Source organism: Onychostruthus taczanowskii, unplaced genomic scaffold, assembly GCF_017590055.1.
Source record: "Onychostruthus taczanowskii isolate IOZ18803 unplaced genomic scaffold, ASM1759005v1 scaffold33, whole genome shotgun sequence".
Classification (NCBI taxonomy): domain Eukaryota; kingdom Metazoa; phylum Chordata; class Aves; order Passeriformes; family Passeridae; genus Onychostruthus; species Onychostruthus taczanowskii.
The window spans coordinates 5,574,582-5,590,147 of NW_024500683.1; the positions used below are offsets into that span (position 1 = coordinate 5,574,582).

The 15,566-nt window shown below is 33.9% G+C and overlaps 1 protein-coding gene across 1 annotated transcript in view; it reads left to right on the plus strand.

Annotated features, from left to right (window-relative positions):
- The window catches only part of EYS (eyes shut homolog), a 614,241-nt gene that overhangs the window by 267,400 nt on the left and 331,275 nt on the right, over nt 1–15,566 (plus strand). Inside the window, exons 20-21 of the mRNA XM_041410576.1 lie at nt 9,058–9,182; nt 12,737–12,861. Coding sequence (XP_041266510.1) covers nt 9,058–9,182; nt 12,737–12,861 — 250 coding nt within the window. The remainder of the gene's footprint in view (nt 1–9,057; nt 9,183–12,736; nt 12,862–15,566) is intronic.

A 15,566-nucleotide genomic window follows, 5' to 3' on the forward strand; every position in this document is an offset into this window, starting at 1 on the left:
GCTTGGAGAGATTCTGTTTGAGAAAGGATTGACCAGATGTTAGCTTTCCTCTATATGAAATCTCACTGCAAATATGGATTATTTTAGCAAACAGCTGAATGGTGGCTTTTCATCAGTTCTACCAGGACACAAGCACACATACACACACACACACACACACATTCCTGCTCCTCCTTTAATTCTGCCCACACTACTGCTGTGTGAAGAAATGCATATAGTTTCCAACTGGGTAGGTTAATAAAATAAAGAAAGGAGTTTCTTAAATATAATATATTTTCATCAAGGCTTAGCCATTCTGGCTATTTTACTGTATTCATTGTAGCCTGATATTCCACAGATTAACCTTTCCTTTAACGCTGTCACACCCCACCAACTGTGATTTAGCAAGTACATAATTTATCACTTAATAAGAATGTCCATGTTAAGCACAGTGGGAGCTTTTACTGGCAGTAAAATCTGCTTTTCTCATAGGGAAAATAAAGACTGAATCCAAGTGGACTAAAAAAGTTTAACGTCTCTTGTAATGAGAATGACCTTAGAAAGAATGGAACTTTTTATTAGCAAATGTTTAGTATGTGTTGTGGTGGTCCCAAAATATTCTTTGAGAATAAAGACTCTAATTTAACATACATTAATTAATTTAATTAATTAAACTGTCAACAATTTCCAGGGTAACACTGTGTGTTCAGAGTAGTTTAAAAAGTAGTTTTATATAGTCCACATTGCATTTATATTATTATAGTCAGGAATAAAGCTCTTAATATAGTCCTTACTGTCCTATGATTCCATGGTCTTTTTCTTTTTTTCTATAGACTTAATTAGTTCTCTGTTCTATTAATGCTTTTACAAGTTAAGAAGAAGGATGAAGAAAGTTGAAAAAAAGAAAGCTGAAAAGTTGCAAAGCTTTCGACTCCAATCCTGCCTAAACAATCTGAATCTGTTTTGGAGTTTTACATGCAACAGTCCTCCTGTGTGAAGAAGGATGCCTTGGCCTAGGGTATATCCAGTTCAATATGCTGATAGGGTCACCTTTCAAGGGGATAAAGAATAAACTTCTTCTGTTTCCTTCATTCTTTACAAAATGTTGATGTATCCGTTCATTCTTTCTTACATTTACCCCTGTAAATATAAGTAATGGGTAATTATACATTTATAATTACATATCAAATGTCTAATGTCTTTAAGCCAGTCAGACTCTTGTAAGCCTATGATAAGTTCTCATTGTTAGTGAAAACAGTTAACATATGGATAAGGTTCCAAAGTTGTTGTTTGTAGCTCCTGTTCTAAAAGAAGTTCTGCTAGAGAATGGCACTATTAATTATGCTGTTAAAATTCATTTTGCCTTGCAAAGATATTCAGTATAAACTAATGATGAATATGGAGAAGTTCCTGACCATCAGAACCAGAAAATTTACAAGATCTGAACTTGGGACTCTTGTAGTGTATAGGATACAGCTATTTTCAAATTATTTTTTCTCTAATAACTATTTTCATACCATTCTAAATTACATTATTAGTTTAATGATTTCTCCCATAATCTAAGAAAGACAGCAGGAAGAAAAAATGTCTCTTGTTATTTCAGATTATAGTTCCGTAATAAGGACTCTGGTTCTGATATGACAAGAACAGAACTTTAGATGAATAAATGGAATGCCCCTTACAACAAAATATATACTCAAGTGTGCTAATGCAATTTTTTTTCTTTTTGATTAATATTGAATATTCTTTAAAATAAAACTAACATTTCCTGACCACCGTGGAGAGCTGCAATATATTTTCACTTCATCCTATGGGAAATTTTTCTTCAGAGTAAATAAACTTGCTTCATTCTGGACAGTACATCCAAGGAGAATACAAAGGAGGAAAAGGAAATAAAAAACCCCCATATGATATGCTATACTTGTATCTTGGGGAAAGCTTCATTGTCAGTGTTCTAAAATTAAAAATCACAGCATCTCCTCTGGGAAGGGTTTTAGAGATAATAATCTTAGAAAAGCTCTCAGGAGACTTGTATAAATTCCTTAGTGACTGCTTTCTCAAGTTCCCTCCATAGAAACATGCTTCAAAGTAGATCAGGAGAATAAATTTTCAGTACTATTAGTGATAAGGCAGCTGATTCATATTACTTTGAACTTAGAGCCATTTGTCTTAGGAAGACAATCAGTTTAACCCATTAGTGAAACCACAGTACCAAAAAGATCCATGCTGATCCAACATAGGATCCCAGAAATCGCTGAGTTCACACACGCGCACACAGAAGTCAATGTTCTTTTTTTCTCCTCAGTTTTTCAGACTCCAAGATCAGCAGAGCACATATCTATTTATTTATGTATTTATTTAATGTCATACACATTGATTGGGCTGTCTGCTGCTTCATCAGCAGCATCCACAGTCTTCAGACTAGATGGATGACCACACAGCAGATAATCTACTTTCACATGATACCTTCGTTTTTTCAATGTTTCTTTGGGAATTCCTGCATCTGAGTGTAGTATGATAAAAGCCCAAAATCTGTAGCCAGTCAAACCTGCATGGTACAGTGACTACCCAGATAAATTCATTATGTGACCGGTCCAGCACCCACATTTTTTGTGTTCATTGAAGGCCATGGTAAACCTCACTAGGAAAGTTGTTTAAAATGCATGACGCAAAGCTTGGAATAGTGGAATATTTTAAAAAAATGTTTCTCAGTTGCAGTGATTTGCCCATAAAAGTTAATTCTAAAGCAATGAAGAGCTTGGCCATTATTAGATAATTATAAAAACTTCCTCTCTGACTATTCTATCAGCTTCACAGTAACATGCCCATAGCTATTAATCTCACTTTTAATGAAACAAATAAAGAAAAAGTTTCAGTAACCTGAACAGATGAAACAAGAATGCTATAACAGATTCTACTGCCAATAGACTTTTATACTACCAAGTTCGATGTTATAGTAGTCAACTGTATTATTGTCAGAAATAGAAGGAAAAAAACAACCCAAAATCATTCCTGAAAATTATATTTTATAATTCTGCCATAAGGTTTTTGTTTGGTTTTTCAGTTTTTACAGAATATGCCTTAAGTACAGATCAGTTCATGAGGAAATTAATGTAATATTAGTGTTTTCTGAGATAGGTTTCTTACCAAGGTTCTGGCAAGCCCTGAAGAGGACTTGTCTTAATTGCCATAAACAGAATTAATTCTTGAGGTAGGAAAATAAATTGAGAATTTCACTACTTATGTAGAAATCATTTGAAACACAGAACCTTATAGTGGCTCAAACTTGGCTAGCTACCAGATGCCACCCAGCTGCTCTTTCACTCCTTCTCAGTAGGATGGGGAGAGAAAATAAGATGGAGAAACTCAGAGGTCTAAATAAACAGAGGTAACTACTGTCTAAAAGTATTGACTTGGGGAAAATTTAATTTATTGCCAATTTCAAATAGAATAAGATGGTCAGGAGAAAAAAAACCCAAACAGACAAAAATAAACCATCTTTGTTCCACAATCCCATCAATCTTTTTTTTCACAAGCTTAAGTTCACTTCCTTTTCCCAGCTCCTGTATCTCTTTCTCTTTTCCCAGGTGGTTTAGGGATAATGACGAATGGGTTTTGTGGTCATTCATTGTGTAACCGGATGACAGTACTTCACATATATATATGAATATATGCCTCATTTATGAGGCAACATTTTTTTAATGTGTGTATTGAGCTAATATAGACAGGCAGATGTGTAAGATAAGAAAAAAACCTACACATTAGAGCAGCTAAGTTTGAAAGAAATAAAAAGATGTGAACATTCAGAACTTTATGAACATCACATTATAACTTTCAAATGAGACATTTCATTTTTCAAATGAGTGTTGAGGGCCAGGATTTTGGTTTGTTCATGTATATCTTGAGAGAAAAAATAATTAAATAAAATGATGTTTGGTTTTTTATATTTTGTCTGTGAATAATCCTGCTTAAAAGGGCAAAAATGATGCATTGGCTTTCAGTAAATTGAAATTTACTATCCAAAAGGTTAGCTGTTAGAGAGTAAAGTATGATAAAGACTGAATTTCTTATTTATCACTCTAGAAAAATTCCCCCCCTGCCAAAAATTTAAAGCTTTAAGAAATCATATTATAATAGTAGGTATATTTAAAACTAATAATTTTTTCTTTAAAATTAAAAAGGTTCTGCAGAAGTTTGTAGTGCTAATACTTCTCATGAAGGTCATGCCTCAGTAGTGCTAAGGGTCATGTATTTCACAGGAAATGTCTCTAATAATTCTAAAGCTGGTTAAATTATCTGGTTTTCCTTGCTCTTCCTTTTTTCCTTTCTAAGGTGGCATATGAGTATTGATTAAATGAATTATAAGGTCCATGTTTGATCGATTTTTCACTTTTTTAATTTAGACAGTAAAACTTTCTATCACATTCGAAGTTAAGAATTATGATTGAGATAATAGAGGTATGATTCCACTGGAAGTTAAAGAGGAAAAAGTTGCCTAGCAAATGTCAAGACACCTTGTGATCCAAGATGATTAAAACTAAACTGTTTGCTATATGAATCCCAAGGTGCTGCTATATCTCAGCGTCCATGACATTTAGCCAGTGACTTTTCATAGCTTGTTAATAATGTATAGCAATCCCAGTGTAAATTTGCAGCGACAGATCTGTCCTGTTACAGTAGAGTAGTTAACTAGATTTATTTTGGACAGAAAATGCAGATTTGGAAAAAAAATCATGACTAATGTCAAAAGAGATTGCACATTTACAAGACAATTTTAGCTGAGGCATTTGCTCAGGAGATGTTCTTTTCACATTCATCTATTATTCTGCCCAACATCCTAATTATCTAACCTGGAGGTATTAGCAAAACATTTAAAAAAGTCATCAAGGTTAACACTCACAAAGAAAAACTGATGTCCCTAAAAACATTCATAGTGTGGAGTGGTCCACAAAATTCATTGATTTTGCCATGTTGACTGAGTCACATAAGGAGGGAAAGGTTACAGCACAAACATTCTCTTCTAAGTACAATTGCTGTTAATCATTGCTCCAGATAAACCTAATAAACTTCTGTGCTGTAGAAACCATGTTTTTTCTGAACCTCATATCTCACTGATACACAAATTATTCATAAGCTGTAAAAGGTCACAAGGCAGATGAAGAAAGAGAGGGAGAGAGAAGGAAAAGGGTACAGGAAAAAAAATGGACTCAAATGATGAGAGACAAAACAGACTCAAAGAGCAGTGGGTTACAAGAGAATATAAATCAGTGTTGTAGAGAAAAATGTGGCTGACGTTTGGATTCTTGTAGATTTTCTCTGAGGCTGAAAGTTTACTAACAAAGAAAAAAAATTACTCTGACTGTAGCAAGAATTGTCACAGATCAAAATCCTTCATTTAATTCTCTCTTTTCAGTCTTTGTTCAGCTATTGCTTTGGCATATGCTCAAATTAAGATAATAACTCCTGATATAAAGGCACAACACAAAAAGGATTATATTTGCATCACAGTATGTCAGCATCTTGTATGAGATAAAAAAATCTGCAGGGAATGACAGAAAAGAGAAAGATCTTTGTCAACGTCCCTAAAACTGGTCATAAATAAGTTGTGAATGCATTATTCTTATAGTAAATGACCACTATTTTTTGCTGCCTTTCAGTACAAAACTATTGATCTTATGTTGATGCTTCTGTAAGTTTAAAAGCTCAGACTTCCCAGTGCATTAGCTTACTTTGTTAGATAAGCCCTAGGAGTTATTTGCTGATAAACCTAGATATGCATTTACTTATAAAGACATACATTGTTTTCTGTTAGATGGTAATCAACATACAAGATTTGCAGTGATCATACCTTCATATGAAAGGTATCTAATAGCCTCTGCTTTTCATTTGCAAAATGTTCATATCCCAAACAGCACATAGAAATATGTTGCAAAGTGTTTCAGTTATTTTTACTTCCATTTATAACAACAAGAACTGTATTCCATACCTACTTAAACTTTCCAATATCACAATAACAGATTCTACTGTTTCTGTCCCTTCTAATGTTCTAGAAGGAATGACAGAAGGGAAGTAAGAATGTGGAGAGGCAGAACAAAAACACTTTTTTTTTTTTAAAGGAGCAGATATGAAGGATGGTGGGAGTGAGCAAAAGCTTAAGATATTATTGAAGTGCTTGTCAAATCCTAAGAAAAGTTAACTTCATTAAAACTCTTAATAAAGTGTAAAGTTTATTACAATTTTGGGAAATTTGTGAAATCTGTTGATACTAAGCTGTTATTTTAGCTTGCTTCTAGTTGCTTCATAATTGCTCAGAATAATTTAGTTAATAGCATGGCTGTCTTTGCAGCAATGAAACATTTTTTATATCGCATCATGCTTTTTCAACAGAAACAAATTGCATACTGTGGTATTCCACTTTTTAGCAAAAAATATAACACATCAGTATGTTAAATGCTTCCAATATTCTAAAGTATTCTATAAGTTGAATGAATGTCTGACATTGGAAAAAGGGCACCTTGTGCATATTGATATATGTAAGACTTGATATACTGAATACCTAGGTATTTTCATGGGTTTAAGTCTTCCATCTAAATTTCAATTTGAAAACAAAGTCCTATTTGTAAAACATTTCTAGTTCTGGTGGTGCCACAATCACTTTTCATGGTATTATAAATTTAATAAATATTTGGAAATCTTGCAGTACAAAATAGATTATTTTCCCAAACATGTACACATACACACACATGTATAAATATATATATTTTTCTACCTCAGTGTCCATAGAGTTAGGCACATGGTTATATAGTTCATATCTCTGAAGTTTCAAGGCTTTGTAGAGTCTTGAGTCTCTAAAGTCTCAAGCTTTGCTGAGTAGGAAATTACACAGAGTTCATCCAGGCTGTAACCTGCAATATCTAGCTGATTCCATACTATTGATTCTCCATGGGAGTTATAGCAACCTGCTCCACTAACCATTCTTGCTCCAAATAGTTATGACCACAGGAGCTCAGTAAACTGTTCTAGTCTTTACTGGTATCTACTCCTCAGCAAGTATATACACCACATATGAAAATGTGCTCAACTGAGGCAGCCAACAAGAGTTCTTTACAATACCTTTTTTCAATGTTTGACTTTTATAGACTAAAATATCAAGCTCACGTATGTTCGATACACATAGGTAGTTGTTCTGTCCAGATATTTTACATAATTGTATATTTTTTCCCGTTTATTCTGTAAATGCTTTTTTATTGTTAAGATAAAATACTTATAATTGCACCAAAACCACAAAGTTAAATTGAATTTAAACTGGCATAGTATTGACTGTGTCTAGTTGCCTTTTTCCCCTAGTAGAATATTCGTCCTGTCCTTTTCATATCTGGAAAATTTTGCTCCCTTCAATTTGGAGGTTTTTTTGGTATTTTAATAATTTTTCCTTAATATGCTCTGTAGACAGTGTGAAGACAAAGGTGTATGAAGAAAACTATTTAAGATTTCAGTGAGCAGAATCATCCTCTGCATTCCTTATCCCACCAAGCATAGGATCAGGTGGGATAGCTAGGGTGATTAATGCTGGTTATGTGAAGTTGTGTTCTAACTTCTGGGCTTTGACATTTACAAATAGGATCAAAGGACCAAACTGTATCTTCTTAGTGAATTTTTTTCAATGTTTTTCAACAAAAAAGCAGGTGAGCTTATGGCGCACTCATTAAGGTGTATTTTCCATCCTTTTTCTCTCATATATTATGACTAGATATTTGAAAAGTAGTAGTGCACACTTCAGTTTGTTTATTTTCCAAGCAGTGTGCCATAGCTGTCATCTGTAGTTGATGTAGACTTTGACAAATCTGTTCTGTTGTTATTTTCTTGGTAGATTGCAAATTGTCATTACCCAGAGTGTATTCCATACAAAATGGAACAATCGTCTAATAGTCACAGCAAAAATAAACCAAAGTATAATTCCTGATACATAGTGTAATAATTCCTCAGATACATAGTATAGTAATCGCTCAGGAGGTGTCACACACGTGTTTCATTGCCCATCCTCCTCTTTTGCTTCACAATGTGGAAAGCTAAGGTAGGCGCTGCAGGTACCTCATTCTAATTATACATGTTGAATTCACTCAGTGTAGCACCTTGAGGAGTAGGTGACATGGCTACTTGGATTTACTCAAAGGTACTTTGGTAATGCACTCATCTCCCTCTTAAGTGAGGCATAAACCTTTATCTTTCTCAGTAGACTCAAGGCAACATACAAGGTATGCACCACCCAGTTACTAAAAGGAGTCTTTGAAAACATTGTCTCATGTGAAATATATCCATGTATCCAACACATCTGAAAAGAGTAAATTGTATTAATATCATTATGGGACTCTGGTTTTTAGAACATATTTGCTATATCATAACATATATAACATATATAACACATATCCATATAGCTGTGTGTATATACACAAAAACATGTTTTAATAATGAGATTAGTAGGATTTTTGAACTTCATTAAAGGTCTTGTAAGTCTTGTAAGCTATATGTTGAAATCATATGGAACTACTTTGATATCAATTATCACATAGAATTTACAACCACAAAAATACAGAAGAGTTTTGGTTTTTTTTAGAAAACAAATATTTTCTGCCTACAATAATAATTAAAGCTTGAGCCCTGAAGATTAGCTTTTATGCTGTAGTTTATATTAGATTGTACAATTTGTCAGCAAGCAGTTTTTCAAACACAGGCTGCAGTTACTTAGCTAAACTATTTTAGTAGACAATCTCCCAAGAGTACATAAAGAAAGGTTTGTAATCACCTTGATAGAACCAGTACACTCTAATTGAGACTGTTATGTTTGATTATGGTCCAGATGTGAAATTTTTGGATGGGTTTTGCCATCATAAATCCCTTAAAAGATCAGCATGTATCAAAACATGAAGCTTGGAAGTGTTCCAATAAAATACCTTGAAACAGAAAGTAATATATGATGTCTTGTTGATGCATACGTTTTAGACACATTGTTTCCACACAAGGTCTGTTTTATATGATGTTTATGCATAGTATGACACTTTGAAATGTTGTTTTCTTCAGATGTCTTGCTGGATTTTCTGGACAATTTTGTGAAATAGAAGTTAATGAGTGTAATTCATCACCTTGTCTACATGGCTCAACCTGTGCTGATCATATCAATGGATACACTTGTAAATGTCAACAAGGTAACTGCCATATGACAGAGCAATCTTAAACAATGATAGTTTTGAATTATCAGTGTTAATAGTGAGAAAATTGGTAAACCATATCAAGCTCTTTTGTTATATATGAACTATAACGTACAAAATGCTCTTTGGCGAGCTTTTTGAATGAAATCTAAAGAGAATTAACTACTCCAGTAAGCATATGAGAATGGCTTCAAAGTACAGTCAGCTCACTGAGGGAGTCTGAAGTATTATCTAGAGCCAAATTTATTTATGACCTTTACTAATATCACTTCCTGACCAAGCCATCAAATAGTCACTGTTTAGCAGCAAAATAATTTTACTACCTATAGAATGAGATTGACTGAGAAGAAATTCTGAAGACTTTAACTAACATTTTGATTATTATCCTCAGTGTTGGTGTTGTAAGGTTTACTTATGCTTATTCCACTGGCAGGGATTAAAAGAAATTTTTTTAAAACATTAAAAATAGAATGAAATAAAGGCACTTGCTTCAAAAGTATTTCCTAATTCTGACCTGTATTAGTTAATACAGGTCTAGTGGCTTATGAAAATATAAGAGATTTAGTATTTATTCAAAAGCAAAGGTCACAATCAGCCTGCATTGTCATGCAATCACAAATTTAATCTGTTCAGGACTGCTTAAAATCTCCTGTCATGTCTACTAATAAAAATAATTTTCTCAACATAAGTAGGATTTCTAATCCACATACATAAGTTGCATTCTGCTCCATAAATTACTCTTAAATTTAGAAATATATGACTACCTGCCTCCTGAACCTTTAATTTTTTCGTTTAAATATATTTAATATTTTACTCACTTCTGCTGCTGAATGATTTCTGTGATACTGACACAAGCTTTCTTACTGGTAATTTTAGAGATAATTTAGGTGTCTGGATAATAAACATTCTGTTAATGCATGCTATATCCATATATCTGATCCAGTTACTCTGTGCCAAAATATGTTCACATTGTTCGTTTCAATTTACAAGCAAAAATATGTTACCAAACTCTCCTGAAGTTAAGTGACTATATATACATTACACTTTTCTAGAGTCTTTCTACCCATTCTTGCTCTACATTTATAAGAAAGCACATATCAAATTGAATATTAATATCTTTTGCATTTTTTTTTCATTCTGAATTCGTCTTAATGCAGCTTAGAAAACTATATGTAAAAGATCTTATTCAAAAAATTATGGAAGATACTGAAGCAAATACATTCATGTGTATAATGAAAGCCAATTTGGCAGTTTATTAGTTTGTTTAATTGATAATAAGGAATGATTTTCTAACATGTAAGACTTAAATCTAAGTATCTTTGGCTTACTAAAGGCTAATTATGTGTAGGACTATGTTGATTACAGCTTAATATTTTTCAGCAACCTTTTTAATGTCAGAGAGATACTTGATAATTCAGAAAAACACTATAGTTCTGATGCATGAACCAATAAGTGAAATAATTTTTTTTAATTTTTCATACAGAATTCATGATAATAAAGATCTTTCTGATCTTAAAAAGTCTGAGTCATGACCTAACTTCAGTACTACATATCCACCTGGTACTGCATATGGCCATATCCCCCTCCACCAATATTAATGACTTAAAAACCTAAAGATGTAATTTTTAGTAATTAAAATGCTTCACACAGAATACATTGCCAAGTCCATTTTTTCCTTATTTTTAAAGCTTATTAAAATAATACATCAAAGATATTTTAATATAGGCATTTAAAAATTGCTCATTAGCCATGAACTGTGACTGCTGTCTCTGTACAAAGTGGAAACTTTTGGTATAAGTAGGAGAAAGTCCTCTAGGGCTTTAGAACTCACTCCTACAGCTAACATGTTTTAAATACCTCCCAACCCAAGCATGGTTGACTTTCTTTTATACTTCTTTTAATACCATGTGTTAGTAGGGGTGAAAGATCTGTAAATCACTTTTCCTTTAGGTAAAAACACAGAAGAAAAAACACATGCATTAAGTATATACTTAATTTTTACATATCTTGAGGGTTTTTTAAAATTAATACGGTATTTTCCAAAGTTCTTTGAGTCTCTAAAACAGCTGAAGAGATGAGAACGTTACAGCTCTGAAAAGGGGTGAATTTGGAGAGGCAGGGGAACCTTTGAGAGGAGAAACTTTTTTCAAAAAGTTGCACATCTGAAGAAAGGGATTAGAAGAAAAAAAATATCATCCAGAGAGAGAAAGTCAAAAAACCTAGGGGAAAAAAATTGGCATTTTTTGCAGACTCTGACTGTTCACATATAATAGATCTTATATTTCTCTTCTTAGCTTCACCTATAGAAATATGGAGCTGGGATTGAGGATTTTTTGGTCTATAAAGGCAACAATGGGAAACAACTGGGCAGATAGTCTGATATACCCCTCAACAGATTCCCTGTTGTAATTTAATGAAATGGAAAAGGGATAGTACCAAGACTAAAATAGGAACAAGGCAGATGATTGCAGCTTTCCAAAAACCTCCAGAGAACAAAGTGAAGCATGTGGTGACAGCATGTGATACCAGGAAAGGGAATGGATTTAGCTCTGACAAATGCATTTTGTAATGGATCATGAATTTTGTCAGCTATTGTCCCAGTAGCAGGCCCCATACCCTTAGAATAATAGATGCACATTCAGGTTCTGTGCCTGCAGCTTCAGGCTGTTCAGGTGCAGAAGCAGCATGGAGAGATGTAAACTGTGTTCTAACAGCACCTCAGACAGCTCAAAAGCAACAACAGCAGCTGTTGGAATTAATAGCAGGCTCATGGTTAAGTCTTCAACTGGGCAGGCTGCTCTTCTACCAGGGTAACTAAAGCAAGACTGGAATGTATTTCTTGATGCATAGTCTGAGGCAAAGTCTGAACAGTGGCAACTAGATTTGTAGCAGCCAAGGACTGCTGGGGAACTTGTGGGGCTGTTGGGTTTCTTTGTTAGTTTGTTTAGAAATAGTAAAATGGAGAAAAAACAAATCTGTAATGGGTGGTGGGAATATCATGGCAGAAAGTCTGGTACTCTTCATCAACTAGCCATATTTGACAGAGTTCTGGGTTTGTGTTTACCAAGCAAATGGACTGATTCCATTTCAGCTTAGCCTACAAGGAGCAAGTTCCAGACAGACTTAAATTATGTGATCTAAAACACAGATTCAAGATAAGAATTTAGCTTCTAATTTGTGGTGTACTTACTTGTAAAGGAGATTTTAGTAAGAAATATACATTAATAAAATTTCCAGTAATCTGACTAATGAACTGTGAGAAGACAGAATCTCATAGTGTTCAAACACAAAGTATTTTGTCAAAAAATGTCCTCCTCATTGATCTGGTGCAGTAATCTCAGCGATTCTCTTTTAAACTTTTTTCCTTTATTTTTTTGAACTCTGAGAAACCAAAGCCCAAAAAAGTTCATATTCATCCCATAATATATATGTCCATATATGTGAGAATGGATGATAGTTACCCATACCTTTGTTCCACTGACACTCAGTAAATGGATCTAGATTTTAATAAGTCTTGCTTTGAGATTTGCTTTGTTTTTTTTTCCTGACAGGATGGGAAGGCCTCCATTGTGAGTTGGATGTTGATGAGTGCATGTCCAACCCCTGCATACATGGTATCTGTGTTCAGAAGGAGCCCAGCTTTGGTTATTCCTGTTTTTGCAAGCCAGGATTTGTGGTGAGATGCTGAAACTCTTTATCTTTCCTTTTACCTGGCTGTCTAACATTGCACAGAAAATACTTTTTCTTTTTAAGCTTGCTCAGAATTGTTATTATACTTCTTGAACTAAATGGAATCACAGAAGTGACATATCCTTTGTTCAAGGAATTCACCAGGAATTTCTCCCTGTTCCAGTGACTCTTTGTCTACAATTTTGTAAAGTCTGTGTTTTACCATAAGGACTTGATAGGTAAAAATGGATCTTAAAAATGCAAACAATATGACTAAGTTTACTGACAAACTATCCTGAGAAGGAAAAAACTATCCAATGAAAATTAATACCATTTTTGAAAGGTGGATTTTAGAGAGTAGTATGGGTAACATTGATACTTCCCACAGAGCATGGTAACTGCTGCCTTTTTGTCTTCTAAAGCAGATTGGCTTTCAAAACAATGCCAAGTAGTGATGAAGGATACATCACTTGAAGGCCACAGTCTTTTCATATGGAAAACAGTTTGATCTTTATGTTACAATAATCTCATTTTTTCCTTAAATATTCATGCTTATCTTACACGAACAATTGTAATAGAGAAGATCAGGTTCACAATTTTTTTACCATTTACGTCTCACCAAAAAAATCCAAAAAAACTTCTGAATACCAAATAAAACCATCAGAGAGAAAGACTAAAATCTGTTCAGAGAAATTATTTTTTTAATTAGTGCAAAATTTAATGGTACAAGTCAGAGTTGTGTGGCACTGTAGAGACCAGAAGTACAAATAAACCCAGAAATGAGTTACAAGGAGGATAGATTAATTGCTATTCAAATAACTCTTCTGAATGTTACCCTGGCCCAGGGAGTCTTTGATTTACTTATTGCCAAAAGTTGGAATGGCATATTTGGTGAGTTACCAGATGCTAGCTCTGCTTGTTTTCTTCCTGCTTTCTTCCCAAAGTATTCATTAATAGCTCACTGATGATGGAGCTAGATAGATATTTGACCCATGGGGGCAGTTTTTCTATTAGTACATAGCTTGAGTATTAATTGTACATTATGTTGCAGAAAAAGCAAGCCCTTGCAGAAGGAAAATAACAAGCCTTTGAAGCAACTGAAATTTTAGGATGTATAATCTTTGCTTTTTATTCCATTATTCATTTTTCTGTCTTCAGTCCCTCCAATTCCACTGTGCTTTGGGAAGAAATGTAAAAAGTAAGAAAACATGGTGGGGGAACCACCACAGAAACATTTTTAACATACCTATCTTCTGTGTCAAGGGGAAGAAGGTATGGCCTAAGCACCTCAAGAGGTATATTTGTTAGGTCCCAATGGGTTCTGGTTCCTAAGCATGAGTAGGTGTGGAGTGGAAACAGCGAAACTCAAAGAGAAATAAGTATTCAAAGGACTCCAGCTAGAGTGTGTATGTAAATCTCCTGTAGTCTATGCCTACTGCTATCCAAAGTATGGATCATAAAGCATAGATTGTGAAATCTCTCATAAATTTTCAGAAGAAAAGCATAGTCAGTGGTATATGAAATAAGTGTTTACTTTTTAAGGGGAACCATCTACAGACATATACCTACTTTTAAATACAAACCTGCACAAGCTAAATGATTCCATCCCCCTTCATGGAAACTGTTAAAGCATTTACAGGCACTTTCAGTGCTATCAAATTTATCTATGGCTACTTAATGTACCCTTCATGCACACTGGAGGTTATCCACATCTGCTTTGTTTCTATGACTCATAAAATTGTAATCAAATGCTCTTTGCCATTAAATGTAGTAGTCATAAAAATGTACTAATCTGTCACAGGAAAGTCAGAATGAAACATAAGTTTTATAGGATTAAGAACGATTATGAGCTTGCTCAAACTGGTCATTTGTTCTATGTGTGGAATTAGAAAAGAGCTAGAAGGAAATGGATGGAAACTGACATATTAATTGCCCTGTTTTTCCTTTGTGCTTTGGAATACCGACACAATGAGTGATTTTATAAGATGCCATGAATTTACCAGATAGCTTGTCTGCTTGCCAAAAAAAATTAAGAACTGGATTGAAACAACAATCTATCAAAATTACTCAAACCCCACCAATTTAAACTCTTGTGTTTTAAACCCTGAAGAATTTAAACTACTTGTAAGAAAAGTAATTTCAGTTTTCATGTCTACATTTTTTCACCTCTCCCTCTCTTGTCCTTCCTATTGTTTCTTAATATCATAAATTAATATAATAGACTTGACAGAGATCTCATAAAATGTAAGTTGTCCCAAGTTCTGTGTGAATAGTTAACCAGGTAGACATGAAAGACTATTTAAGCATTTGTCTGAAGGAAAGTGTGTAATGAACACATGCTTCCTGAGCTCTAGACAAGGTTTGGATTTTTTACATATGCTCCAGTTGCAGGAGGATTCAGTCAGAAATTATGCCATGATGATATGTTGTTAGAGATGTATGTCTTCAGGGATGAAATGTGCATATTTTAAATAGTTATCCAAATATGTAGTATCCTTCTAGGATAGCTGTTAGCTGTCTCTCTTCACGTAGCCTATTAGTTCATTGCAACAGAAATGAAAATAGAACGAACCAGGCCTGACTTCAGAATATATTTATTTTACACTTCAAGAATGCATTTAATTCACATAATTATTCCTTGCCTTTTTACCGACCACTGAATATGATCGTTTTTAGTTTATTACTAGGGAGGATATTTCAGACTTCCCATGA